At 35.6% G+C, this 24,957-nt stretch overlaps 7 protein-coding genes across 9 annotated transcripts; 5 read left to right on the top strand and 2 right to left on the bottom strand.

Moving 5' to 3' along the window:
- Positions 1-17: 17 nt before the first annotated feature.
- On the top strand, positions 18-8,834 carry LOC145897909 (WD repeat-containing protein 81-like). Its single transcript, XM_082986367.1, has 26 exons — positions 18-866; positions 1,772-1,826; positions 1,971-2,073; positions 2,321-2,500; positions 2,578-2,760; positions 2,938-3,154; positions 3,215-3,268; positions 3,628-3,779; positions 3,883-4,167; positions 4,241-4,442; positions 4,595-4,802; positions 4,858-5,094; positions 5,167-5,292; positions 5,339-5,448; positions 5,536-5,720; positions 5,781-5,912; positions 5,971-6,037; positions 6,089-6,217; positions 6,271-6,528; positions 6,586-6,712; positions 6,787-6,922; positions 6,990-7,215; positions 7,318-7,496; positions 7,626-7,806; positions 7,872-8,025; positions 8,431-8,834. Exons 1-26 carry the CDS (start codon positions 18-20, stop codon positions 8,583-8,585), a joined length of 4,890 nt encoding a protein of 1,629 aa, XP_082842493.1. The 3' UTR covers positions 8,586-8,834.
- Positions 8,835-9,085: 251 nt separating this feature from the next.
- LOC145906190 (sodium-dependent phosphate transporter 1-A-like) lies at positions 9,086-13,722 on the top strand. 2 transcript variants are annotated; one of them, XM_082993619.1, is made up of 18 exons: positions 9,086-9,168; positions 9,234-9,513; positions 9,573-9,723; positions 9,790-9,930; positions 9,997-10,082; positions 10,144-10,240; positions 10,299-10,418; positions 10,485-10,667; positions 10,729-10,796; positions 10,867-10,980; positions 11,036-11,221; positions 11,292-11,402; positions 11,467-11,589; positions 12,725-12,784; positions 12,841-12,938; positions 13,004-13,189; positions 13,246-13,330; positions 13,391-13,722. In XM_082993619.1, exons 2-18 carry the CDS (start codon positions 9,292-9,294, stop codon positions 13,553-13,555), a joined length of 2,196 nt encoding a protein of 731 aa, XP_082849745.1. In that variant the 5' UTR covers positions 9,086-9,168; positions 9,234-9,291; the 3' UTR covers positions 13,556-13,722. The 2 variants fall into 2 exon arrangements, with proteins under 2 accessions (XP_082849745.1, XP_082849737.1); XM_082993611.1 differs by having other exon boundaries at positions 9,099-9,157.
- Positions 13,722-16,018, bottom strand: LOC145906206 (cytosol aminopeptidase-like). Its single transcript, XM_082993631.1, has 10 exons — positions 15,875-16,018; positions 15,485-15,779; positions 15,252-15,410; positions 15,049-15,177; positions 14,839-14,965; positions 14,525-14,709; positions 14,370-14,458; positions 14,218-14,320; positions 14,085-14,164; positions 13,722-14,030 (listed from the first exon to the last, which is right to left on the bottom strand). The coding sequence occupies exons 1-10, from the start codon at positions 15,983-15,985 to the stop codon at positions 13,725-13,727; spliced, it is 1,584 nt and encodes a 527-aa protein (XP_082849757.1). The 5' UTR covers positions 15,986-16,018; the 3' UTR covers positions 13,722-13,724.
- A 609-nt stretch (positions 16,019-16,627) lies between these two features.
- On the top strand, positions 16,628-19,899 carry LOC145887691 (cell division cycle protein 16 homolog). 2 transcript variants are annotated; one of them, XM_082978871.1, is made up of 15 exons: positions 16,628-16,751; positions 16,824-16,878; positions 16,937-17,051; positions 17,108-17,255; positions 17,313-17,396; positions 17,456-17,632; positions 17,698-17,831; positions 17,904-18,033; positions 18,088-18,180; positions 18,246-18,349; positions 18,403-18,555; positions 18,611-18,727; positions 18,842-18,986; positions 19,061-19,196; positions 19,256-19,899. In XM_082978871.1, the coding sequence occupies exons 1-15, from the start codon at positions 16,677-16,679 to the stop codon at positions 19,759-19,761; spliced, it is 2,172 nt and encodes a 723-aa protein (XP_082834997.1). In that variant the 5' UTR covers positions 16,628-16,676; the 3' UTR covers positions 19,762-19,899. The 2 variants fall into 2 exon arrangements, with proteins under 2 accessions (XP_082834997.1, XP_082834996.1); XM_082978870.1 differs by having other exon boundaries at positions 19,253-19,899.
- On the top strand, positions 19,813-21,280 carry LOC145887692 (tubulin delta chain-like). The gene has a single exon (XM_082978872.1). It carries the CDS (start codon positions 19,930-19,932, stop codon positions 21,256-21,258), a length of 1,329 nt encoding a protein of 442 aa, XP_082834998.1. The 5' UTR covers positions 19,813-19,929; the 3' UTR covers positions 21,259-21,280.
- A 438-nt stretch (positions 21,281-21,718) lies between these two features.
- Positions 21,719-22,603, top strand: LOC145887694 (protein AMN1 homolog). Its single transcript, XM_082978873.1, has one exon. The coding sequence runs from the start codon at positions 21,735-21,737 to the stop codon at positions 22,521-22,523; it is 789 nt and encodes a 262-aa protein (XP_082834999.1). The 5' UTR covers positions 21,719-21,734; the 3' UTR covers positions 22,524-22,603.
- Positions 22,604-22,650: 47 nt separating this feature from the next.
- Positions 22,651-24,926, bottom strand: LOC145894150 (glycerate kinase-like). The gene is made up of 5 exons (XM_082982628.1): positions 24,755-24,926; positions 24,520-24,685; positions 24,081-24,235; positions 23,854-24,026; positions 22,651-23,791 (listed from the first exon to the last, which is right to left on the bottom strand). Exons 1-5 carry the CDS (start codon positions 24,924-24,926, stop codon positions 22,937-22,939), a joined length of 1,521 nt encoding a protein of 506 aa, XP_082838754.1. The 3' UTR covers positions 22,651-22,936.
- Positions 24,927-24,957: the final 31 nt, after the last annotated feature.

Genomic DNA, 24,957 nt, shown 5'->3' with positions numbered 1-24,957 from the left:
TTTTCTGGGTGCAAACCATGGAACAAATTTCAGAAGACTTGAAATTGGACCCAAGATTGCTAAGTTATGTTTCAGACCATGAAGTAGTTGCACTTGTTTCATATGATTGGTTGACAAGCATAACTGAGCATGGGGAGGTCATGTTATGTAGTTGTTTAGAAAACTTTACAACTCTGCAAATACAAAGTCTCCTGCATCATTCATGCCAATCTTTTCCAAAACAAGTTGTCAAAGTGTCTATTTCAGTTTGTGACATTGACCTTGTGAAACAAACTTTTATTGACAATCCTTGTGAAGCACCCAAAAATGAAAATTGGTCAACCTCTTCATTTTTTGATTCGCTGTGTTTAAAAGACATGAGAACGCTGTTGTTGAAATTGCACATGAAACATGATAATTCTTATATTACTTACAACAAAACCAACTCCTCATCAATTGACAAATTGAAGTCAGCAAACACTGTTGAAGTGTCCCATGTCAATATCTTGCCTATCATTTCCACCTTCTGTTCTAAAGGGAAATGTTATTTTGTAAAACCATACATTGATTACAGTGTTGAAGATGGTTTGTTGTACAGTCCTGCAATGCTTTTTCAGTCTGCAACAAAGCTTCACTTCATGCTTCTTCAAGTATTACAGATGATGGTTTATGTAAGCCACAGCTTTCCACTTCAACAGCTAACTCCATTAACATGGAAAAGGGCACATTTGGATACACGACAGTGGCTTCAAGTCGATTTTTATGATATAATATCATCTTCAAATGTTTTCATCAATAAAAATTCTACAGCTGCAGAATTTCTTTATAAGAAGGATTTATGTTCTCACCATGAGGATACGGAAATATGCAGTAATTTGGAAAAATGGGTTTGTTCATTTTCAATGCCAGTTGCTTTTTGAAATAGAATCATTAAATATACAAATAATAAAATAGAAGCAAAAGAGCTGTAACAATCATTGAGCTGCAGCCCAAAGATAATAAATGTGAGAGCTGTAAACAGTAGTGCACACTGTTTTGACCAATAAGGTCTCATCAGTGCAGATGATAAGTAGCACTGGAAGAACTTTGAAACTATTTGGTGCAGAAAGTAAAACTGTAGCACCAAACTCTCTGTTGTTTGTTCGATCAACATTGGTAATTTAAAAGTTTTACAGTCACCAGTTGCACTGATGAATCCTAATAATGTGTGCACTACTGATTGCAGCTCAATGATTATTATGACTCTTTTGCGTATGTAATTTATTTGTTGGTCGATATTGATGCCAGCACAAAAAGTGGGTCTTTTGCACAATATTTCAGAACATTTATTATTCCAGAAAGTGACATTTGACTTAACATAACTTATAACTTCATGTATATCAATGGAGCAACAAGCTTCAGTACAATGTCAGCTGATATATTAAATGGAAAAATCAATTTTGCTTACTTCGTTTAATTATCATTTTTATGCAAATATAAATATAGAGAAACACTCAAATAAAAACGATATGAACCGAAGCTTGTTGTGTCATTGATATACATGTAATACTTGCAGTAATTTTATATCGCAGAGAAAAACAATGCCCAAGCGAGTTCCAGATTCTTTTAGTGAGCTAATCTCACTCATTACTTTTTTTTCTTAAAGTTTCTTTCAACATATATTTAATGTACAACTATGATATTAATTTTTTATAATGTGATAAAATATTTTGAATTTTGTCATGCTTTTTTAAAAGTTTTAATTGTTTGGCAAGTGGGTAAATAACTAAACAAACTTTGTGCATATATTTAGATTTGTGGTAAGATTTCAAACTACGATTACCTGATGTATCTCAATAAACTGGCAGGTATGTTTGTCACATATTAAATGTAAGGGTTTACAGTGCATAATAGCATGTCTTTGAATATGTGCTAATTTATTCTTCATTAAGCAATCTAGACAGGTTGCCCATAAAAAACAAAATTATGCAATAAAATACACCATATTTTAGGTCGGAGATTTGGTGATCCCCATCATCATCCTATTTTACCGTGGGTGTCTGACTTATCAACTTTCCAACAAGGATGGAGGGATTTATCAAAATCCAAATATAGGCAAGTGTTTGTTGTATGTCATAGGCTATAGGTTGTCAACCTTTAGCATACAATGATCCAATTCAACCACATTTGCACTGAACTAAAACATACCTGGAGTCACAAAGCTAAATTAGCAAGGGTTGTTTTGAATGTTCAATGCAATAAATGTTTCCTGCACTGAAACTATAAAAATCTTCTAAAACGTGCAGGTTATCATTGTTAATGGTAATTATTGTTTTTCCTAAATGAGTATTTTGTTTTGCAGACTGAACAAAGGTGATGACCAACTAAACTTACAGTATTCAATGGCTATCAGTCAAAATGCAGAACAAGGGGCGAACAAGATACACGTTCCTCATCATATCCCGGATATGCTATCAGAAATAACATATTATGCTTATTTGGCCCGTAAAATTCCTAAGACGATATTACAAAAATATGTTAGGTTGGTAAAATAATTATTCTATTGCTAAACTAATGTTATGTATGAACACTAATTATTGAGGGTATTTTGTTAATCAGATCCTATTGGGAGCCAAATGAATATCCTGCCAGCATTCAAAGAATGCAGGCATGGTCACCTGATGAATGTATTCCAGAGTTTTACACCGATCCAAGTGTGTTCTATTCAATGCATGAGGACATGACAAATCTTGGATATCCTGAATGGAGTGAATCTCCCGAAGACTTTGTTTCCAAACACATGTAATTTTTGTAGTTCCAAGTTTAACATCATATGCTGTTGTTATGATTTTGAACATCAAATAATTGTTTTATATCATTTTCTGCCCCACATTCTTTAAGTTATGTTTTTGACTTCCCTTAAAAGTTGGAACTGGAGAATGCTGTTGTTTTACGTAACATTTAAATCTGATATTGAAGGGAAATGTTAGAAAGTGATTATGTTTCGGAAAACTTACACAACTGGATAGACATCACATTTGGTTACAAACTATCTGGGAAAAGTGCAGTAGAGGAGTTAAATGTTTGTCGGCAGTTGGTTGATCAACATCAAACCCATCTCAAGCAAGGAATCGTACAAATCTTTCACAGCCCACATCCAGGAAAATGCTGCTCTCCGTTGCAACCACATTTTAATGTAAGTAAATGCTGTTTTAAATTATGTAGCAATAGGTTAAAAAATTGTTCATTTTTACAGAATTCAATTGTTGGTAAAGTTGCTGCTAGAAGTTATGATACACCTGGATACACAGTAAGTTACATATGTGTGTCTGATTATATGTTTAATTGTACATATATGTCTCTGGAACTTTTCTTTTCGCATAAAAAATGCTCAAAACTATATAAACTTTATGTAATTCTAATGAATATCCTACAAAACTTGTTGATAATATTTAGGTAAAATGTTCTTTGAAAAAGATGTAAACCTGTAAATTATTACCTACATGAAAGTTTACTTGAATTGTGTTTGTGGTTATAATTGTTGCAAAACTTTTGTTCTTTTACCTCTTATTCTCCCTTTGTAAAAAAAGGATTTTTTTTACCCTTATTATTTTGTCCCTGTGCCATCATTATCTTTACCTAGCTTATGACTAGATGCTTGTTTTGTAGAATACTGGAATGGAAAATCTAACAAATGAAAGTGAAGAGTCAGGTGAAAAGTCAGAATCCAACCAAATCCAACTCCCTACTGGATATGATCCTTTTGATACCCTTGACCATTTAGAGAACCTGTTCAAATTCAAAATATCAATAAATGGCAGGTAAAGGCTAATTAAATATTAAGTAGATTTAAAAGACACCAATGCCTGCATCCCTTTTATACTGCTTTGGGTGTTACTAGTTTCTTCTATTTAATACTTTCAGGCCTGATCTTTCCAGCACATTACAAGCAATTGTAACAGAGAAGCATGAGGAATTGACATCAGCAAGCATTGAAGAAATAATTTCTGATTATAATGTTTTGACATTTTTTTGTTTGATCATGGAATTGTACTTTGCCTCTCAGCTTAAATCTTATGCTCTGTGTGGTCAATTTGAGAAGCGATTAGAAGCTGCTGTGATATGTTTTAAAGCCAACAAGTCCACCTTACCAACTAATGTCCAACACACTTTGTCATATTTGTTGAACTTTGTGGAACCTCTTCAAAGGTTATATATTTTTTACAAACCTTTCATTTATATGTAATATATTTGTACAAAAGTGAGTTATTATCATTTGCAGAACATTGGCCAAAGTGCATCAATATGAAAATTCCAATGATGTTCAAAATCAGTATAATGTGCACGAGTCTGGCCGTCTCTTGGAATCAAAAAATGAATGTTTTCCTCCACCAACTATTGACCAGTTGTTATGCCAAGAAATGGATGTATTTTCCTTGCCGCAATATTTTCTGGAGTTATACGATTTTCTGGAAATGTTGATAGTGAGTTGATCAATAATGTATTCAAGGCCATGACTATTGAATTACTCTGGGGCCTGAAAAATATACTAAAATTTTGTGGATAAATTAAATAGAAAACAAAAAATTAATCACAGTATCATCACTTTTGAGGGCTTTAAAGTGTATTTATTTAGATTGTGACTGACACATACAGAAATCCACCAAAAGATGAAGACTTGCTAATGGTTGAAAAATCATTTATTGCTTTGCTGACTTCTCTAAAAGGTTGTTCAGATGGATTTTCAATTCTTATGCCTCATGTTATATCCATGTTTGATTTTGAATCTCTCTATGCCACCAAATTCTTTGTTATTACCTTCAATCAACTTGCGCAGGAGTTAGGTTAGTTTTTACACAACATCACATACTTGGTCTTTCTAATGTTGTTAACTTTTAGGTGTGAAGGAAACCTGCCAATGGTACTTGAAACCAGTAAATAGACTTTATGAAAATGTAAACCATTTGCTGATGCAGAGTGGTTCAGATAACAATGGTGAAGTTTATTACATTTGCAACATATTGTATGACAAATCACTGCTTGTTCAGTTGTGTAATCGATTTAGTCTCACTGTGTTTCTGGAAACAATTCCACGCCATGCAACAGAATGTCTTGTAAGGATGAAGAGAAAAACAGGTTTGAATGTCAGACAAATTGTGGGCAAAATTAATGATTTTATGTGCAAGCATTTATATTTTGTTTCATTAGAGATTCTTATGGATAGTATTCAGTGGATGATGAGGAAGGTTGGGCCCACACTAACATCAAAACACATTATTCGCCCATTATTGTGGGTAATTAATTTGTGTTTTTATGATGATCCAGGTAATACTAGTTAAAAGTCCACAAACAACTTCTCAAACGATAATGTTTTTTGTAGATGTTGTGCCAAATAATTACTTACAAGTAATTGATTGTCTTCAGTTTGCTTCTGCCATGTATGGCCCATCCTTGTTTACTTTGCAATATATTCCACACATTTCATATACAGTAAGTTACTACTTTCCATTTCCAGATTATAACAAATCAGTTAAATACAGTATTTTTAAATACTCTTAGCCTCTTTCAATTAAACAGGTTTCAACTGCCATTTCTGGGACTCAATTTTCGGATCGATCATTGGCAGCTTTGGAGGCTAGTTGTACTGTGCTTACACATCTTTTGCAAGATCAAACTGGCAAATTGATTTTGGACCAATTACCAAGACTGTCTAAGGAAATTTTTGAACCTTTGATAGGAACACTGGCCTCCAAAAGAATCAAGTAACACTAAATTTCTGAATAACTTAGCACCAGTGTTAAAAAAATATTTTTTGAAATTAGATTTCCTGGAGGTGGTGAAAAAAGAAAGCAACTTTGTTTGAAGATTACAAAATTGTTTGTACAATTGGCAATCTGCATTGGTCGAGATCAAGCACAAAAACATTTAACTGGACTATTTCAATCTTTGTTTAGGTAACGATTTTTTGCAGTATTAAATATAAACATATATTTTACTTGTATAATATTACAGCAATTTTGTTGTTCAACAACATGGAGGTTTAGCAAAAGAATGTCCTGCTGAAGAACCTATGTTTGAGGTACATGCCTTTTCCAGTTAATTATAATTTCTCAATTCATTGCCTTCTTAGATTGATGATTTGGATGTGAAACATTTTTTGTCTCCAAGTGAAGATTCAATTGCTGTTGCAGTTCAAATGGGAGATAAAAATAGACAATTTTCAAAAGACTCCTCAGAGGGGAAAGGAGGAGAAAACTATGTATGTGATAAATATGTTTTTCCCTTTTTGTTATTTTCACAACTTATTTAAAGAAATCGATGAAAGCAAAACACAAGGACAAGTCGTTTTTGTCTAAGGAACAAAAACTGAAATATGAAGCAATCAAGAGGGAGATTGAGGAGGCATTTTGTCCTGAAACTGCCTATCATGCATATGTTCCAATTACCAGACTTGTGGGTGTTTATCACATGGAAAGAGTTTTGTTGGGCAATCATGACTTTGTATGGGGTTTAAGCTCCACATATGAAACTGCACTGAAAGGAGACACAGGGGATGACATAACAGACAAGGTTAATTGAAATTTGTTACCTTCAGTTTTGATTTTCTTTTAAACATTTTGGTTGTAGGTAGATAAGGATAAATCTGACAAATTTACCAAGGCAACAGTCATTGGAAATAAAATTGTGGTTAACAAGTCTGATGCATTGCTTTGTTCAAATCCCACAAATGATATTTATGGAAAAGACTTAAATGGTAATTTGGGGACTTTATTTGCAATCTGCAGTAGCTTTTTCATATAAAACTGTATGTTGGTCTAACTATGACAGAGAATGGTTACACTCACTTAAATGGAAACTGGCTTGCTTATTGGGAACATGAGATCGGTTTGGCCGATGATGATGGGCACATTCATTTTAACCAAATTTCCCTCCAGAATTTTGTTGGGCATTCAGCAGCAGTTAAGTATGATTAACGTTTTACCCCATCTCTGTGCTGTGTCAATTACCTAATTCTTGTTTGTCATATATAGAAGTTTACATTCAAGTGAATGTGAAAGTTGGTTCATGAGCAGTGGCAAGGATAAAACTGTAAAACTTTGGCCACTACATGGAAGTACCTCTGATACAGTTGAACCACTGTTTGTTTATCGACAACACAAAAAAACTGTGTTTTATGCCAGTTTGGTGGGTGCTGACCATTCAGTTGTGAGCTGTGATGGCAATATTCATGTCTGGGACCCCTACACTGGAAATCAGGTATATTGCATGAAGTTGTTTCCTTCATTTTGTCATTTAAATTTGATCCTATAAATTTAGTTTGAAAGAAACAGTGAATAATGTTTTGTTATAAAATGTCAGGTAGCTTGTTATGATTCAATTGAATTCAAGCCTGGAATCACATCAGTATTGTGTTTACCTGATCCACTCAGACAAGTCCTAATAAACAACTCAGAAACAATAAAGCTGATCGACTTGCGAACACAACATATTTCAAATGAGTACAAAACAGCAGTTGGACCCTCTGCTGGTATTATTCGGTAACTAAAGTTTCATTGTTAGTAGGATCAATAGAAACAGTGCTTTACTAATTGCATTAAAATAGTATCTTCTGTTCACATAATATTCAGGTATGGTTGATCTTTTACAAACAACTGTGACTTTTTTAGAACTTTGTGCTCAAATGGCAACACCATTGTTTCTGGATTTTCTTCTGGCATTATTTCAGTTTGTGATTTAAGAATGGGGCCAATCCTCAGAATATGGCAAGCACATGATAATGATGTTGTCTCTTTATTAACTGTATCAGATAAAATGTTTGTATCAACTTCACTGGACCAAAGCATTGCTGTAAGTTTTACCATTACTTAATGCAATACTTTATTTATTAAGTAATGCTTGTAAAATGCATTAAGATGTGGGAATTTAACAATCCAAATGCCAAGATGGTATATCGTTCTGTTGCTGAACCTCTGCAGGCAGTGAAACTTTTTCACAATGAATTGATCACAGCTTCTTCAAATCGCATATCAGTTTTAGCTCTTCCTGCTCAAGGAAATAGCTTGTCAGGTCAGTGCACTGGAAGTACATCAATCATCTAATCAGTGATGACCCAAATTATTATCTCTGTTCTTTTCACATTACAGTAAATGACCAGCAATGTGGGCACTAAAATTAGTTTTTTACGCATTGATGGTCTTCCCTATATTTTTATACTATTTGACATTTCTGCCAAACAACAATTGCACATAAAAAATAAATTATTAGGTAAACAATACTAAAGTGTAAAATGTGTTGATGAAATAAATTGTCATAAATCTAGATTCTAACGTTGTACCATTTGTTAAAAGTCAGCTAAACACAAATAAAAACTTCCTTGGTGAAAATAAACATGCTGGACTTTTCACTATTTGATTTTTACTCGCTGTAGCCACCTTTGAATTTCTCAGTAATGTAAGGCTAACTACTTTGCAGATTCAACACTGCGAAGTGTTCTTGACAAACCAATTGCAACCACCAAGCTGCGGTCCGATTGCATTCGTGGAAGTTTAACTTCGATTTCAATTTTGCCACTTAAGCGACAGATGCTTGTTTGTTCAGATACGGGCGCAATAAGATTATTGGCGTGATTTCTTCTGAGTAGCACTGCTTTGTGTTTATTATTGACTTATCTTTGTAGTGCGCATTTTTTATGTTTATTTTTTACTCTTGATAAATTTTTGTAATGCTTTGCCAAGTTTATTGTTTTACGTAAAGGTACATTCAATTAATCATTCAGTAAGAAAAACTAAGTAACAGCGTTTTCAACTTGTGCAATAAAATCCTTGTGTTTTCACATCCTGCCTTTGTGATAGTAGCACGACAATCATTTGTGCAATAAAAGATTCAAATTAAAAGTTGTAAATCGCTGTAACTTTTAACACTCTGGATCTGAAGTTGCGCAACCGTCCAGTGCAGTGAGCATTGCACGAATACAGGTCGGCACGATGTGCAAAGAATACAATGTATAGAAATTATGTGTACTTTTTCGAAACAATTGACTTATGTCACGTGACAGTTAATGTTTTAGCGCGTAAAATGGTCTCGCACGTGGTTACGATGTAGCAAATAGAAAGCGATAGCCGTGTAAGTAAGTACTGCGAAGTTGTTATGGGAGAATGGAACAAGTTAAACAAATGTTTGCACCTGAGGAAAACGCTTGGTGAGGGAGAGGTGCTTTTGTTTTGTGTGCATTATGTTTGTTTTTTTTTGCTTGTTACATTTTAGTATCATTGCAGAAAGTTACCTTTGTGCAATGTGGATGTAGATTAACGGTCTTAATAAACACATTGCAAAATGTCAGCAACAACCGGATTTTTAAGCAGTGCCTTTGCTGTTGTTTCAACTGTGGTAACATCCACACCAGAATTTAATCTAGAGGCTTGGCAAGCATCAGTATTGTGGATTCTCATAGCTGGATTTTTTGTTGCTTTTGTGTTAGCATTTGCTGTTGGTGCAAATGATGTAGCCAACAGTTTTGGGACTACTGTGGGGGCAGGCACATTAACGCTGAAACAGGTAAGTCACTACCTTACATTTTGTTAACTTAGTTATGTAATCGTTTTATTGTCTGTAAGGCATGTATACTAGCTTCTATTTTTGAAACACTGGGTGCAATCTTGCTTGGTGCTAAAGTTGGTGCAACAATTAGAAAAGGAATAATTGATGTCAACATCTACACAGGAAGTGAAACACTGCTTATGATTGGAGAAATAAGTGCAATGTGTGGTAAATCATTTTATGGTTCAACACAATGTTTCAAATTTATACATGTTAAGAACTTTTTTCTTTCAGCTTCAGGATTGTGGCAGTTAATTGCAACATTTTTTAAAATTCCTGTATCTGGAACCCATAGTATAGTTGGTGCTACTGTTGGATTTTCTTTGGTTGCAAGAGGTGTTCAAGGTGTAAATTGGAAGAAAATGGGTTTAATTGGTACATACTATTTATAGCTATGCATTTTAGTTTTCCTAATTTCACTACATTAACAAATGTTTTTAGTTGGATCATGGTTTTGTTCTCCATTATTAGCTGGTGGAATGGCAGCAGTGTTTTATTACATGCTGCGCAAGTTGATCTTTCAGAAGGTATTCTTTTTTAAAAAACGCAAGCCACTTCTAAAGTGTACTGATATTCTAAATGTTGCAGAAAGATCCAGTAAAGCCAGGATTAATTGCGATGCCCATCATGTATGGTTGTACCATAGCAATAAACTGCTTTTCTGTTTTATTTTCTGGAGCACCATGTAAGCTCAACAATGTTGATGTTTCAACCGCAAGCCAAACCATTGAATTTTATTACAGTGCTTGGGCTTGATAAATTGTCGCACTGGGTAGATGTAATAATAGCTCTTATTGTTGGCCTTGGTGTCGCTCTGTTGGTTCAACTTGTCATGGTCAAGAAAATGAAAACTGCAATTAAAGGTTGTTATATTTAATGTGGGTTCAATAGAAATAGTTAAAATAATCAGCTACATATATTTTTTGCAGCTGAACAAAATGATATTAGCAACCAGAAGTTACTAGTTGAAAAATGTACTCCCCCATTGGCGGGGCATAAAAAAGCATGCACTTTGCCCACTGTAATGGAGTCTATAGCAGAAAAGGACTCGCCTAATGGAAGTTTTGATGCATTAAATGAAAATAGGCACAACGAAGAAAAGATGCCAAGTGGTAAATCACCAAAACATCTTATAATTTAATCAGTCATTAAAAAAGTTCTTATGATAAAAAGAATTGGACAAGCCAGTTAAGCGTGTACGATTACATTCAGACCAGGTAACATCACCCAGGACTATTGAAGTGAGTCATAAATTTAAAATCTTGTGTTTCATGCTATCTACTTTGCAGCTGTTATATTTTACACCTTTAGGAAGCAAAACACCTGAGGCGAAATTTTTCTAAACGCTCAAAGTCTGTTGGACAAGAAAGCCACAGCTCTGTCCGGATTCCTCCTTTACTGCAACTTGAAAAAGGTGTCATGAAGGTGAGGCAAAATGTACAACTTAATATAAAACTTGTAAAGTATTTTTTGTGTGTAGACATCTGTTCCTACCCAATCAATAGTTGACATTAAAGATGAAATAAGAAGGAACTTTTCTGAGCCAGCAATGGTTACACTCACTGAAAAATCGGACGCTGATATCTATGAAGTGTTTATAAACAGACAGAGAAAAATGATTACAATTCAAAGAAAGAGATCTACTTCATGTGACCCAACCGACAATGTAATCCTTTGTTTGTAATTTTAAATGTTTAAAACTGTGTTTTCCAAACCGGCAAAGTAATTATTAATAGAAAGAAGGAAGTCAAGGAAGTGGGTTGGAAGTAGAGCATTTGTCACCATCAGTGTGGGCTTCCGCTTCCAAGCTTGTTGAACCATTTGAAGATAGTGATGAAGAAGGATTGGTATTTGAACACATTTAGCATAATAGGCCTATATTAATATTTTTCCAAAATTTTGTACCTCAAGATGATGGAGGAAGTTCAGTCATCAGAACATCTTCCATCTACTTATTCAAATATATATAGTGGCGCAATAGAAGAAGGCTTTCGTCGTCTGTCCACAGCACAACAAGACATCATTGCAATTAAGGCAAAACTTGATTTAAACTTAACATTGCAGTTCATGTGGCTAACTACAGGCTGCTTTAGGACCTATATGGGTATTAAATTGGGCAAATTCTGTTTTCAAGGCCCTCTGCAATAATGCACCTGGTGACTTTTTCACTTGTTTCCCAACAACCGTTGATGGGTCTTGTGACTTACATAGGGACCTAATATTCTTCAAGGTTAAAAAAAAAATTGCTGCTCCTGGATGAAACTGTACAGAGCAAGGACTTGTTACGCCTCCTGGAAGATCATATCACTAACAGGGGGGGTCATAACCAGCCCTGGAGGGTTGCCTAGGTACTTTTTCAGCAACTAACTTTGATGCCATTGCATGGAGAAGAGTTGGGACTTACACAAAAACGCAAATGAGTGGGCAGTTAAACGATTCAATTTTCTGCAAAATTAGGTTTCATTTTTTGTTGCTTGTTTTACCAAAATACTGAGTAACCAGGGTGGCAAATGACCCTAGGGGGGCGGCTAAACCATTTTTTCACACACCTTTTGTACTCTATTTTGAGAAAGACTGGCTCTTGCACCGAACCTTTGGCAACAGACAAAAAAGCTTCCATTTTTTCATTCTCTATCCAGTGCTTGTTAAAAATTTGCACAGTTGATGATGTTTGTTCTGCCACAAAACCTCACTGAATTATGCATGGAAGTGCAAGAAAATAAAATTTAGTAACCAGGGTGGCAAATGACCCTAGGGGGGCGGCTAAACCATTTTTTCACACACTAATTTTGATCAAAATTTGTAGTTATGAGATGAATCTTTCATAGAATCAAAAATGATTGGACACTTAAACGATTCATTTTTCCACAAATACAGCCTGAATTTTTTGCTCCATTTTCACCATAATTTTCAGCAGCACCCACCATCAAGTAACTACCTCATTAAAATAGCCCAAAACCCCACTAAAACTGCCCCAAACACCCTAAAATTCGCCATGACAACAGCACGCACATGTGTGCTCATTCAACCGTTAATTTAACTTAATTGCGTTACTGCTTTGCTTGCTGATGCATGACTTTGCATTGTGACACAGGTCTACACGTTGGGCATTTCCCAGCACCAAAACTAATTTTCATAGAAATACCAATATGCGTCCTTTATTTTGCAGATTGGAAATGAAGATGAAACTGAGAAACCGAAAGAAATGACAAAAGATGATATTATGGAGGTTCAATAACTGGACTTTATTTAATATATTGACCCTAATATTGAACAATTATTTAGGCCCAGGAAGGTAGAATGGAAATTAGAAAAATATTCAGTTTTTTGCAAATATTAACTGCCTGTTTTGGTGCATTTGCCCATGGTGGCAATGATGTGAGGTGTGTTATTTTCCTTAAGTTTAAAGACTTTTTATTAACTTATTTTCCTTTGTAAAAAACCACAGCAATGCCATCGGTCCATTAATTGCAATATGGATAATATACCAGGAAGGAACAGTGCATCAAAAGTCATATACACCTTTACTTATCTTGTTTTATGGTGGTATTGGAATTTGCTGTGGCCTTTGGGTTTGGGGTAGAAGGGTAATAAAAACTATGGGAAAGGATTTAACAAACCTTACACCATCTAGGTATGACCATTTTAGTTGAAAAAATGTATACCATTTTCATTTTATTTGAATTTTAGAGGTTTTGCGATTGAGCTAATGAGTGCCATTACCGTTCTAGCAGCTTCAAATAGTGGTCTTCCAGTTTCCACCACACACTGCAAAGTTTGTTTTTATGAACTTTTTTCTAGGGAAAACATTGAAATTAATAAACTCATATTGCAGGTTGGTGCTGTTGTGGCTGTTGGATGGGTTAGATCAAGGGAAGCAGTGGACTGGAAAATATTTCGAAACATTGTTGTTGCCTGGTTCATAACAGTGCCTATCAGTGGTGGGTTAAGTGCATTGATATTTTTAGTTTTTAGAGCTGCTGCTGGTTTGGATGCATAAGAGTTTGCATGTTATTACACTTGTTTTTACCTGAACGTACTTGCGTGTAAATCTTTACTGGTGCTTTCTAATCTTTGTATTGCAAAATTTCATGGCCAAACTAGATTTTCCTCATATTGCAATAATATTTGCCTAAAACGTACACATTGTTGTAGTATCCAAATAGTTGCTATTGCATTTCTGTGTAATTGTACATAAACTTTGCTAATGTCCTTGTTGGACGGCCACTCATGCCACCTCCCAAATAGGCTATGTCTTTTATGTTGTTTTTCATTGTGCCAGCAATATCCATGTGCATCCATCTTGTTCCTTCCTTTATAAAGTGTTGCAAAAATGCTGCGGCAGTGCATGCAGATCCTGCACGCCCAGCACGACCAATGTTGTTGATGTCTGCCGTTTGTGCAGGTTTGACTTGCTCGGAATAAAACTTGAATAGAGGCATTCGCCAAACACGGTCCCCTGTACTTACTGCAGCCTAAAAAGAAGTGGTTCTTTAAAAGTTTAAAAAACCTTCGTTTTTTAAAAAAACCTTGTTTAGCTTTGCCCACAATCCATCGTCATTTGAAAAAACCCCCGCTGCTCCACCTCCCAAAGCAACCATAATACCACCTAAAATGTACCACATAAATCAGGAAAAAATGCACATTCACAGCAATGTTAACCTGTTAGTGTTGCAACATTTATGATAGCACTCGGACTTAAATCTTGTGCGTAACTCAAGGCATCAGCCAGAAGAAGTCTCCCTTCTGCATCAGTGTTGTCTATCTAAATTTGTGTCAGTAAAAATATGGCACAAAGGCATATTGTACCACACCTGTATAGTTGAACCTTGCCTTGAAATAACAACGTCTCCTGGTTTTATTGCTCTTGAACTTGGCATGTTTTCACACAAAGGAATTAAACCTGCACAAAAGTATGTAAATCTACGATATAACAGAATATATTTCATTAACAATTCATAACATTTACCAACAACATTGACTTTTAAATTTAACTTTGCTGCAGCCAGAATAGCAGATGCCACTGTTGCAGTGCCACCCATATCGGCTTTCATTTCATCCATGGCCTGAGATGGCTTAATGCTTATTCCTCCACTGTCAAATGTTACTCCCTTACCAACCAAAACCAAAGGATTTGATTCATTGCTATGGACACTGTATCAGAATTGTTTTGTTCAAAGAGATTCACAATGTTTTCTTAAAATATTTCACAATTTATTAAATCTAGTTAAATTCAATTAACTATCTGTGGTGTAGTATTGAATATTTTTTAACCATTCACACCTTTTGTACTCTATTTTGAGAAAGACTGGCTCTTGCACCGAACCTTTGGCAACAGACAAAAAAGCTTCCATTTTTTCATTCTCTATCCAGTGCTTGTTAAAAATTTGCACAGTTGATGATGTTTGTTCTGCCACAAAACCTCACTGAATTATGCATGGAAGTGCAAGAAAATAAAATTTAAAAAACTCGGCACTCAAGTAATCAACTTACCTGCTTCAAAACTTTGAGAAATACTGTTGGCAAACTTGGCAGGTGTCATAATATTAGAAGGACATTCCATGAGATATCTTGCGAAATTCTGACAATCTGCTAATACTTTTCCCTCCACCCATTTCGAACCTATTCGCAAAATAAGAAATAAAAAAAAATTATATTGGGTATTAACATACTGTACACTAAAATCTTTTAAATACTATTGTGTGATGGTTGAATTTCAGTAGGAAATTTTTTTCTCTCAGATTCCTTGTAATTCCAGGAACCAAGAAATGCACCTTCACCGGCTGCAGTTGGCCTTTCAGTAACATCAACTGTAACTTTTTTTACACCACTATCCGCAAGTGATTTAATACCCGCTGAAATAACAAACGTGTAGAGCTGCATATTGTAATTTTCTAAAAAAAAACAATCTTAAGACTTCTCAGATAACCTGAAATTCCTCTTCGAATATTTTCATTTTTTTCATCCAAGCATTCATGTTGGTTTATGCATGCTTTTTGTGGTCCAAGTCCAACAACACATATCACTGGATATTCCGGAACAACATCATAAAGCGTTTTGACTGTGCCACATTTTATCTTTCCAGAATGTGTCAAAAGTTTTGACAACTTTTTGTTCCATTTAATATCAAGTTCATTGAAGTATTTGGTTCCAGTATCAAAGTTCTGATTGCAAGTGACATCAGCATCTTTTGAATGAGTGTAAAGTCCAAGTATGAGACCATTCTAACAAAAAAACATTTAATGTTTCACTTTCTTTAGATCTAACTTTGTTTTGAAACATGTTGAGTCAACAATTAATAATAGCACACTTCACTTACGGTATAGCATTTTTCACCACTTGACAGCAGTCTCCATGGTGTCGAGCAAATACATCGACTTTTTATTGTGGTACTAGTTAAATGCATCACATTACTTACAAAGGACATCATTTTTTACTTAATATAAATCTACAAATATGTAGTTATGGCTGTAACAACAAGACACACTTAAACAAAACAGATAGCTTTTTTCCAATCTGGCGGATATGTAGTATTATGAGGATGCCTATTGTGTTAACAATGGTGATTAATCTGTACTTGTATGTGCATGTGTTTCATTTTGAATAAGCAAAGCAGCCATGTGGTAAATTCCTTTATTAGGGCATGTATCAACTGCAACAGTTCTTTTTATCATTCCTTAAGACATTTAAACCTAATTTGTGTTTTATTTGGGGTAGAAACATGGCAAACCAGCATCCACAACCCTACACGCCATGTAATGTTGAGTATTTTGATCACCAGTTTACCATATAATATGCTTATTACAGCATTCGTTTTTATTCATCGTTCATGACACACTATTTTCATTGTTGGGAATTCCCCCCTCCACCCCCACAAAGAGTATATTGGATGAGAGGTAAGAGATAAATAAATGAAGACAAATGTGACAAAGTCGAAATTAGTCGTGGTTGTTGCATTACACAACGTGGAAACTGTTCCCAAACATAAATTTTTTTCTTTGGTAAAAATGCAAACTTGTGGGTACATTTACAATTACCCCCTCAAATTTGTGTTTTATATTTCAGTCGCAGCATTTAAAATACGCGCGGTTTGACGTAAAAGGTATATAATTGGAAGTATCATGTTTTCAAATTCAAGTATGGAGGAGACACAGCTAGGAAGGATTCGTGCCGTTGTGGTTAAATATATTGATAAGGTACTATTTACCGTACATGTGTGAATATAATTTGTACATGTAAATACAAACAAGATATAAATTATGTTTCAGCATCAATATGAATCCGCATTATTTTGGGCAGACAAGGCAGCATCTTTGTCGAATTGTGAGTATGTTGTAAAGATAATTTTAACCCAATAGCATTACATGTACTACCTGGACAGTTCATGCTTCGGATGTGTATCGACTTACTCAGTGCATGTACTTCTTGAGACAGTATGAAAGAGCAGCACTTCTAATAACAAGAAAAAAGCTACATTTAAGACAATATGCGTTTAGGTAAATTATTGCACAATGAAAAACATGTTCTATTTCATAGTTATTTTTACTTTTAGGTATTTGGCTGCAAAATGTTATGCATCTAGCAAAGCTTGGCAGATTGCTTTGGATCTTTTGGATTTGCAGCCTAATGAACACACCAGTGGCTTGTCAAAAAGTATGCCTTTAGATCCTGACAAAATTGATGGGATACCTGATGACAAGGTTACAATTGATTTTTTTGTACAAAATTCAAAATATTTTTCTTTAAATATTGCTTAGGATATGATTGCTTCCATACACTTACTAAAAGGTGACATATATGAGGCAATGGATATCAGAGAAATTGCAGCAGATTGTTATAAGGTATTTAATGTAGCTAAAGATTGCAGAAAATAGATGTGATATAACACAAATTTATACAGGATGCCTTGAAGACTGATGTATTTTGTTATGAAGCTTTTGAACACCTCATTGGTCACCAAATGTTACGTGCTGATGAAGAACAGGATCTCATTAACTCGCTTCCTTTCCACAAACAGTGCAAGACCACGGAGGATGAAAAGCTTGTTGAATTTTTGTATAACATTAAACTGAAGAAGGTTTCCCCACTAAATAGCAGCTGCCTGCTTATTCAAATATACACATTTCATTTGTTTGTCTGTAGTACAATAAACCGGGTCAATTCATTATTCCTGAGAGCATGAAAGGATTTCAAGACAACCTGGATGTTGCAACCAGTTGGGCTGAACGACATTATTACAACTGTGATTTTCAAACAAGCTATGCAATTTCACAAAAGTATTGTATATACTTATATTTTTATTTATTGCTTTGTCTTTTCTATGTTGAAATATTTTAAACATGTTGTAGGATTTTGAAAATGGATCCTTTTCATAGCAGTTGCTTAACAGTACATATTGCCCTCCTTGTTGAATTGCGTGAGCCAAATAAACTTTTTTATTTGGCTCATAGATTGGTTGGAAGTTATCCAGAGCTTCAAGTGAGTGACATAACTTTTTCCAATATTTTATGTTAATTTCATTTTGTTCTGAAGATATCTTGGTATGCTGTTGGGTGTTACTATCTTTTACAAAGAAAACAAGATCTAGCAAGAAGGTACCTTCTTAAAACCACTTTACTTGACAAGGTTCACAAGAGAAATTTGTACAATTTGTGTCAGTTATGTAATACTTATTTTTAAAACTTTATTAGATGTATGGCCCAGCATGGTTGGCATATGGTCATTCATTTGCCGCTGAAAATGAACATGACCAAGCAATGGCTGCATATTTTACAGCATCACAACTTATGAAAGGGTAGGATTTATGACTTACATTTGTGCAGTGTTTAGACAGGTAAAATTGTTTAGTTGTCATCTTCCATTTCTCTACATTGGACTGGAGTATAGCGTCACCAACAACACAAAACTAGCAGAAAAATTTTTTTCAACTGCTCTTGATATTTGTCCTGATGATCCACATGTGTTGCATGAAATGGGCGTTGCTTCATACACAAACAATAAGTATGTTGACATATTTCAGCCACAGCTCAGCGACATCGTTGTTTTTTTGTTCCAGTTATCAAAGAGCATTAAAATATTTTACAAGTGCTTTAAAGCAAGTTAAACAACTTGGTGATGAAGTAATGATTGAAGAATGGGAACCACTACTAAACAACCTTGGTCATGTCCACAGGTATGTTCACCCTTTTTTTCCAATCAGGGTAATAATGTTGTTCTTACACTCCAAATTGGATGTGATTTATACTGTATGTGAATTGTGAATGCTTATTTACCAGTGTTTGTACAGAAAACTAGGAAACTACACACAATCACTGGAATTTCATAAACAAGCATTGATGTTAGTTCCACAATCAGCTGACACATATACAGCCATTGGATATGTGTTTAGTTTTATGGGTAACCATATGGATGCTATTGAATGTCTGCACAAGGTAAATGTTGGAATGTTCACTTGCACATGTTTCAGTTAGTTGGGCACATTTTTATCATATTTTCAAATTTTTAGTCTCTGGGATTACGACGAGATGATGCATTTACATCTAGTTTACTTGATGCAGTTGTTGAGCAGTTTGCGACGAATGATGCCCCTTTCTATTGCTCAATGGATGACCCTGCATCAAGTTCTTTTTACAAGCAGGAAGGTGACTACACCAAATTTTTACAAACTAAGCTTTTTTTCCAAGTTATTTTATATCAGCAGAATCTTTGATGGAATTTTCTAATGACAATGCAAAAGGAAGGTTTGCGCAGCTCCATCCGCAGTCTCTCGTTCAACCAACGTTTAGTGATGATTCAGGGGATAGCACAAACACTCCATCACCTAACACTAATACCGGTTTCCGGATAAGTTCGTCGCACAAAACTGAAGAAAGCCTAACACCATGTAGCGTCCAATCATTTGAGCGTATTCCGCCACCGGATCTCAGCACTCCCTTATCCGGGGTCGGTGAGTTTGATGACGTTGTGTCACCCCGACCGATTGGAATCTCTGCGATCGAAACTAGCTTGGACGGTCACAGAATGGCGTGGCTTGAAGATGATAATATGTTACATCAAGGAAATAAGGAAAGTTTACCGAGAGATCATCCTGTGGGCACCTCACAAATTCTAGACACAAGCAAAGATTCGCAAACCAGGTCGTTCCGCGGCGATCTTGCACTTTCCACAGCCGACGACATGGAATTAGACGATTCTTTGGACAAATAATCTTGTAAAAACTTTGTGTAGAATTTTTTATTACAAGTACACAATTGTGGGCGTCACAACGAATTAGTTTGAATTTGCGTTGTAAAAAAGTGCATAAATTTACATAGAAATCGCCTATATTTGATATTTTGCAGGGTTACTAGGATTAGGTAGAGATATTTTAAAGGTATGGCTACCATCACTCTTCAATTGGGACAGTGCGGAACACAAATTGGACACGAACTTTTGTCTGTGCTTCACGAGGAAGCTACGAGTGGCCAAGCAAACCTGTTGAATAATTCCAACTGTGACATATTAAACACATTTTTTGACGAAACGGAGAGTGGAAAGGATGAAGCTAGATCTGTGATGATCGACATGGAGCCGAAAGCAGTGTCCTGGGCATTAAAGGCAACCACGGAGAAAAAATGGAAGTACGCTAAATCACAACAGTTGGTGCGGAAAAGTGGGTCAGGTAATAATTGGTCTTACGGTTATAGAGTGCATGCTCCAAAGTGTAGAGATGCGATATTGAATGTAATACGCAAAGAAGTTGAAAAATGCGACTACTTTGGCGGTTTTGTGCTGCTGATGAGCTTAGCTGGTGGAACAGGTTCTGGGTTGGGATCATTCGTCGGCGGTCTGCTTCGGGACAATTTTCCACGTTCAGTTTTGTTAAACCCTGTTGTGTGTCCCTACACAAGTGGTGAAGTTGCCGTTCAAAATTTTAACGCAATTTTGTCCCTTCAACACATATGTGGTGCGGCGGATGCGAACATACTCCTTCATAACAACCAACTGCATGAAATTTGTCACCGACTGCTTGGAATTAAGCAAGTATCCTTCCACGACATGAACATAGTTGCAGCGCACCAATTAGCTTCCGTGCTTCTTCCCAATATCCACAGTACAAAACCCAGGTCTCGGTTTATAAATGTTTTAGGGGACTTGACAAGCGCCCTGGCTTGTAGCAATCACTATAAAATGCTGGACGTGAAGTGTGTTCCCTACATGGCGCCGCAGACGATTGATTTTAACACATTCCACTGGGATGGTCTTGTAAAAAGAATGTTCCAGATGATGTTGACAGATCATCACATGGATGAAGGTTTGAATTGGCGCGCGAGTTTATCAAAGTTGGACAGAAAAACAGAAACTGACCCAAAATATGTTTCGACGTTGATATTTATGCGCGGACACGGAGCATCGACTTTTGACCAACTTCCACAATTTGAAGACAGTCGCTTTTATCCAGCCTGGATGAATCCGCCACTGCGAAATAGTGTCTGGAAAACTGAAGAACCTTTCCGTAAGTACGAAAAAAGCGTTTCATTATTAAGCAATGGTACGTCGTGTATAAATCCTTTAGATCATTACGTGGCAAGAGCATGGGACATGTTTGGTTCGCAGGCTTATCTACATCACTACTATAAGCATGGCCTCGAAGAAAGTGATTTTATAAATGCATTCGCGACAGTGGAAAATTTGATTTGTCATTATAAACAACTCAAAAAATAGAACACTTGGCCTTTTGTTGTGCCTGACATCGTGGAAGTTGATAGACCTATATGCATTAAAAGTAAATATGTCACAAACCTTTTGTCGTGACATAAGTTTTTACGTATAATGTACTTGGGTCAATTTTCTACATAATCTGAGGCGTGCGCATAAATATAGTGGTATAGGCTACTTTTATTAGTTTTGACAACCGTACTATTCCTAATGCACGGAAACAATTTTTTGTATTTTCGTTCTTGGAATATTCAAATTAATATATGTGTGTGTGCATTTGCGAACCTATAATGTGTTGTTTTCCCCAAGATGTGACTCGTACAAATCACTGATTCAAAAAAGAATGCTTACTACATCTGCTGTAATGTTTTGTTACTTCGTTATATTGGTTTTGTTACTTTGTACGTTGCAATGACTGTGCAAACGTGTAATTGACTTATATTTTGTAGAAACTCAAAACTTAACATTAGCACGTTCTGGTCATGTCTTTTGTTGGCGGAAGAGTTCATTCCTTGGCGAATATCTCGATTTACTATGTCGCAGATCATTTTTATTTGTATGGATCGAATTTGCAAGACCTTCCATTGGTTGTAAAAAATCGAGTTATTTATCTTCTGTGCAAGAGAGGATTGTTAAACGACACAAATCTGCCACGATTTTTGGATCCTGCTCATCAAGAGTTAGATTTAAGCGAGTGCGAAGTAAGCGACAAAGCCTTACTGAGTGTTTCAAGAACTTGCAAAAGACTTTTAAAAATAGATTTGAATTCACCAAAGGGTATGCGAAAGGGACCGACGTCGGAAGGAATTATTTGTTGCGCGGAAGGTTGCAAATATCTCCACACTGTGTTTTTACGGCGATGTGAAAATATAGGAAACCGTGGAATTATTGCTTTGGCGGAAAATTGCAAATTTCTTCGGCAGTTAAACGTATCTGGTTGTGTTTTAATAGGAGATGACAGTTTAAGAGCGCTTGCATCACAATCAGTTTGCTTAACCAACATTAATTTGTCCGGGACAAGCGTGACTGATGTTGGTGTCCTCTGCCTAGCTAATGGAGTTTGTAATTGTAAGTTGAAAGAAGTTCATTTGAGCAACTGTTCGTCACCAAGCGATATATCTGTTGAAGCAATCGTTTCTTCCTGTCATAACTTGGAGGTTTTTATCTTTCATGGTTGCCCAAGTATGACCAGTCGCGCGCAGATTATTTTGGAGAATAATTTGCTGGGAATAAGGAACAAAATGAAGCACTTAACGTGGACCATTTACTGATTGTATAACCTTTGCATCCTGTGCTTTTCGTTTTGAATTTAACTTAAATACAGCAACAAAATGACTTTTAGTTCGTTTTAAAACCCAAAACTTGCTCTTTGAAAATAAAATACAGAGAAACACGTGATGACGTTTTTTTCTTTTTACTAAGATATTGCATCTCGTGCCACAGATGACTGTTACATATGCCAAAACATATTGCAAAAAGCAATACACAACACATATTTTCTCGCAACCTTTGTACATCACGCCTTGATCGTTATATTTTCTGGTCTGCTTCTGCCACGTTGTTTATTGCACGACAGAATTAATCAAGCCATCGATAAATTTGCCCACTTATTAAAAACATTTAAGATTAAACTAACAACAACGCAGCCATTATAATAAACAAGCCGATTCAAACCACAAATAAATCACATTTTTGTCACAGTAAGTATTTGAATATCCATTACATTCGTTCCTGTAAGGCCTGTCACCACTGCTCCATTATTTTCAAAAAACATAAATGAATCGTGGTTTCTTAGGCACTGTTCTGCAAAACCTATGTCCATAGTTGGGATGTCACTAGAGTTAATTACTGCTCCAGCCGCTGTAGTTGGACCATCTTGGCCATCTGTTCCAGCCGAAAGAATGGAAATAGCAAAATCACCAAGTCTTGTTTTTTTGAGGCGTTTATAAAGTTGAATTGCTGCAGCCAGGACCATTTCTTGATTTCTTCCACCTTTGCCAGGTTCAGTTTGAAATGTAACGCATGTTTCACCAGCACCAATCATACATAGACCCTTGAAGTCATTTTTGGAAGTTAGTGCAGCTTTAAGAGACTCAAACTCTATTGGAGTACAGGACAATGTATCAAGAATGTTCAGGGAATCTTTAATAATTGTTGTAATCTTAGGATCACCATTCTTGATATAACATGCTATATCCACAACCAGATTTGCTAAGACATATCCCAACTTCCTGGCTTCACCATGAAGTGTCCTACTTAGAGCAACTGAGGCAAACCCCATCTTACTGGCCTCCAAAAGCCCCGCATTTAAAGCTTGTAGATTGCTTCCTACTAAATGGTTTACCTCGTGTGCTTGAAAGTAAGATTCATTGTCTGCAGTCATTAAAACAGTTGAAACAGATGAAGGAATATTTTCCACATTATAAACTTTAAGAATACGGAGTGCATCTGCATGGGTGGAGTTGCTCCTCACAGTTGGACCACTTGCTACTAAACCTAATTCATCACCAATCAAATCAGACAAAACTAAGCTCCATACCTTTTGACACATAACAAATAGGTGAACAAAGAAAAACAAACCAAAAAAATACCCAAACACACCTTTGCAGGCTGAATGAATTTTAGTAATTTTCCGCCTTTTACCAAAGAAAGTTGTTGGCGCACTACATTTAGTTCCTGTATGGTTGCTCCTTTTCCTGTGAGTGCTTTTACAAGGGAGAGTTTGTCATCCATCGTTACTGGGGGTATAGGTGCAGGCAATAGTGAGGAACCACCTAGTAAAGCTCTTTGGTAGAAATTCAAAACTCAAACAAATATCAAACACCAACCTCCAGATACAAGCACTATGAGTAAATCTTCTTTGGAAATTGATTTACAAAGCTCAGTTATTTTTTTAGTAGCTTTCAGTGAATTTTCGTCTGGTAAATTATTAAAGGCTCCTTCAATAACTTCAACTTTTCCATCATCTAATGGTAATAAATGACTAGAAGTATGTCAAAACAATGTCAAACAACCAACAGAGTTTTAGCAACATCTACCAGCTATAGTTAACACAGAAAAATTCTAATTCAACTTATGCTGGGTTTTGCATTCATTTGTTATGTGCAAAAACTGTGTTACATGCAATTTTTTTTATCAATGAATATAAACCAGGATTCTCCTGCTTTACAATGTGCATTTAATTACCAACTAACAGAAATGAAATTCATTACAGTAAATAAACTTTCATTGGTACATTGAAAAATTTTATTCAAGTTTAGTTTCTACCTTTGATTATGAAGCTTAAGGTCTTTAGTGACACCATATGGGACACTCAATACACCTGATACAAGATGTTCACCAGCAAGTTCTTGGACAGCTTTGCACATACCACTAACCGCTTTCCCAAATCCAATTACATACACATTCTTGTCCAAATTATGGTAATTTCCATCTACATAAATCAATTTTCAATAAGTGCATTGTTCTTGTGGCATCCAGCTATTATTTCTTTTGTAATTACCTAAATTCATCACAGTTTCATGTCGATGAAGGTGCTGAAAAACTAATCTATCAGGTGCAACAGCTAGAACTGACTTGAGGAAGATGTGTTGTGCCATGGAAGATGGTATGGTACAATAATGGATTCCAATTGTTTTCAGTTTTTGCTTACTCAAACAAAAGGTTCTATACATTATTTCAACTATTCAACAAAATCAAATTAAA

This window comes from Ascidia mentula, chromosome 1 (genome assembly GCF_947561715.1).
Source record: "Ascidia mentula chromosome 1, kaAscMent1.1, whole genome shotgun sequence".
Classification (NCBI taxonomy): domain Eukaryota; kingdom Metazoa; phylum Chordata; class Ascidiacea; order Phlebobranchia; family Ascidiidae; genus Ascidia; species Ascidia mentula.
This window is presented reverse-complemented; position numbering and strand designations above follow the sequence as displayed.

Excerpts from the sequence above, each read along its gene's own strand:
- LOC145897909 (XM_082986367.1), top strand. The coding sequence starts at position 18 with ATGGAACAAATTTCAGAAGACTTGAAATTGGACCCAAGATTGCTAAGT. Across the intron at positions 867-1,771 it reads GCAGTAATTTGGAAAAATGG|ATTTGTGGTAAGATTTCAAA; the intron begins GTTTGTTCATTT and ends GCATATATTTAG. Across the intron at positions 6,713-6,786 it reads TTATGGAAAAGACTTAAATG|AGAATGGTTACACTCACTTA; the intron begins GTAATTTGGGGA and ends TAACTATGACAG.
- LOC145894150 (XM_082982628.1), bottom strand. The coding sequence starts at position 24,926 with ATGTATAGAACCTTTTGTTTGAGTAAGCAAAAACTGAAAACAATTGGA. Across the intron at positions 24,686-24,754 it reads TGAAACTGTGATGAATTTAG|ATGGAAATTACCATAATTTG; the intron begins GTAATTACAAAA and ends TGATTTATGTAG. Across the intron at positions 24,236-24,519 it reads CTTAAGCTTCATAATCAAAG|TCATTTATTACCATTAGATG; the intron begins GTAGAAACTAAA and ends ACATACTTCTAG.
- LOC145887691 (XM_082978870.1), top strand. The coding sequence starts at position 16,677 with ATGTTTTCAAATTCAAGTATGGAGGAGACACAGCTAGGAAGGATTCGT. Across the intron at positions 17,052-17,107 it reads TTAAGACAATATGCGTTTAG|GTATTTGGCTGCAAAATGTT; the intron begins GTAAATTATTGC and ends TTTTACTTTTAG. Across the intron at positions 17,832-17,903 it reads AGCTATGCAATTTCACAAAA|GATTTTGAAAATGGATCCTT; the intron begins GTATTGTATATA and ends AACATGTTGTAG.
- LOC145887694 (XM_082978873.1), top strand. The coding sequence starts at position 21,735 with ATGTCTTTTGTTGGCGGAAGAGTTCATTCCTTGGCGAATATCTCGATT.
- LOC145906190 (XM_082993619.1), top strand. The coding sequence starts at position 9,292 with ATGTCAGCAACAACCGGATTTTTAAGCAGTGCCTTTGCTGTTGTTTCA. Across the intron at positions 9,514-9,572 it reads GCACATTAACGCTGAAACAG|GCATGTATACTAGCTTCTAT; the intron begins GTAAGTCACTAC and ends ATTGTCTGTAAG. Across the intron at positions 12,939-13,003 it reads CATGGTGGCAATGATGTGAG|CAATGCCATCGGTCCATTAA; the intron begins GTGTGTTATTTT and ends AAAAAACCACAG.
- LOC145887692 (XM_082978872.1), top strand. The coding sequence starts at position 19,930 with ATGGCTACCATCACTCTTCAATTGGGACAGTGCGGAACACAAATTGGA.
- LOC145906206 (XM_082993631.1), bottom strand. The coding sequence starts at position 15,985 with ATGATGTCCTTTGTAAGTAATGTGATGCATTTAACTAGTACCACAATA. Across the intron at positions 15,780-15,874 it reads GTGGTGAAAAATGCTATACC|AATGGTCTCATACTTGGACT; the intron begins GTAAGTGAAGTG and ends TTTTTTTGTTAG. Across the intron at positions 14,459-14,524 it reads TTTAAAAGTCAATGTTGTTG|GTTTAATTCCTTTGTGTGAA; the intron begins GTAAATGTTATG and ends ACTTTTGTGCAG.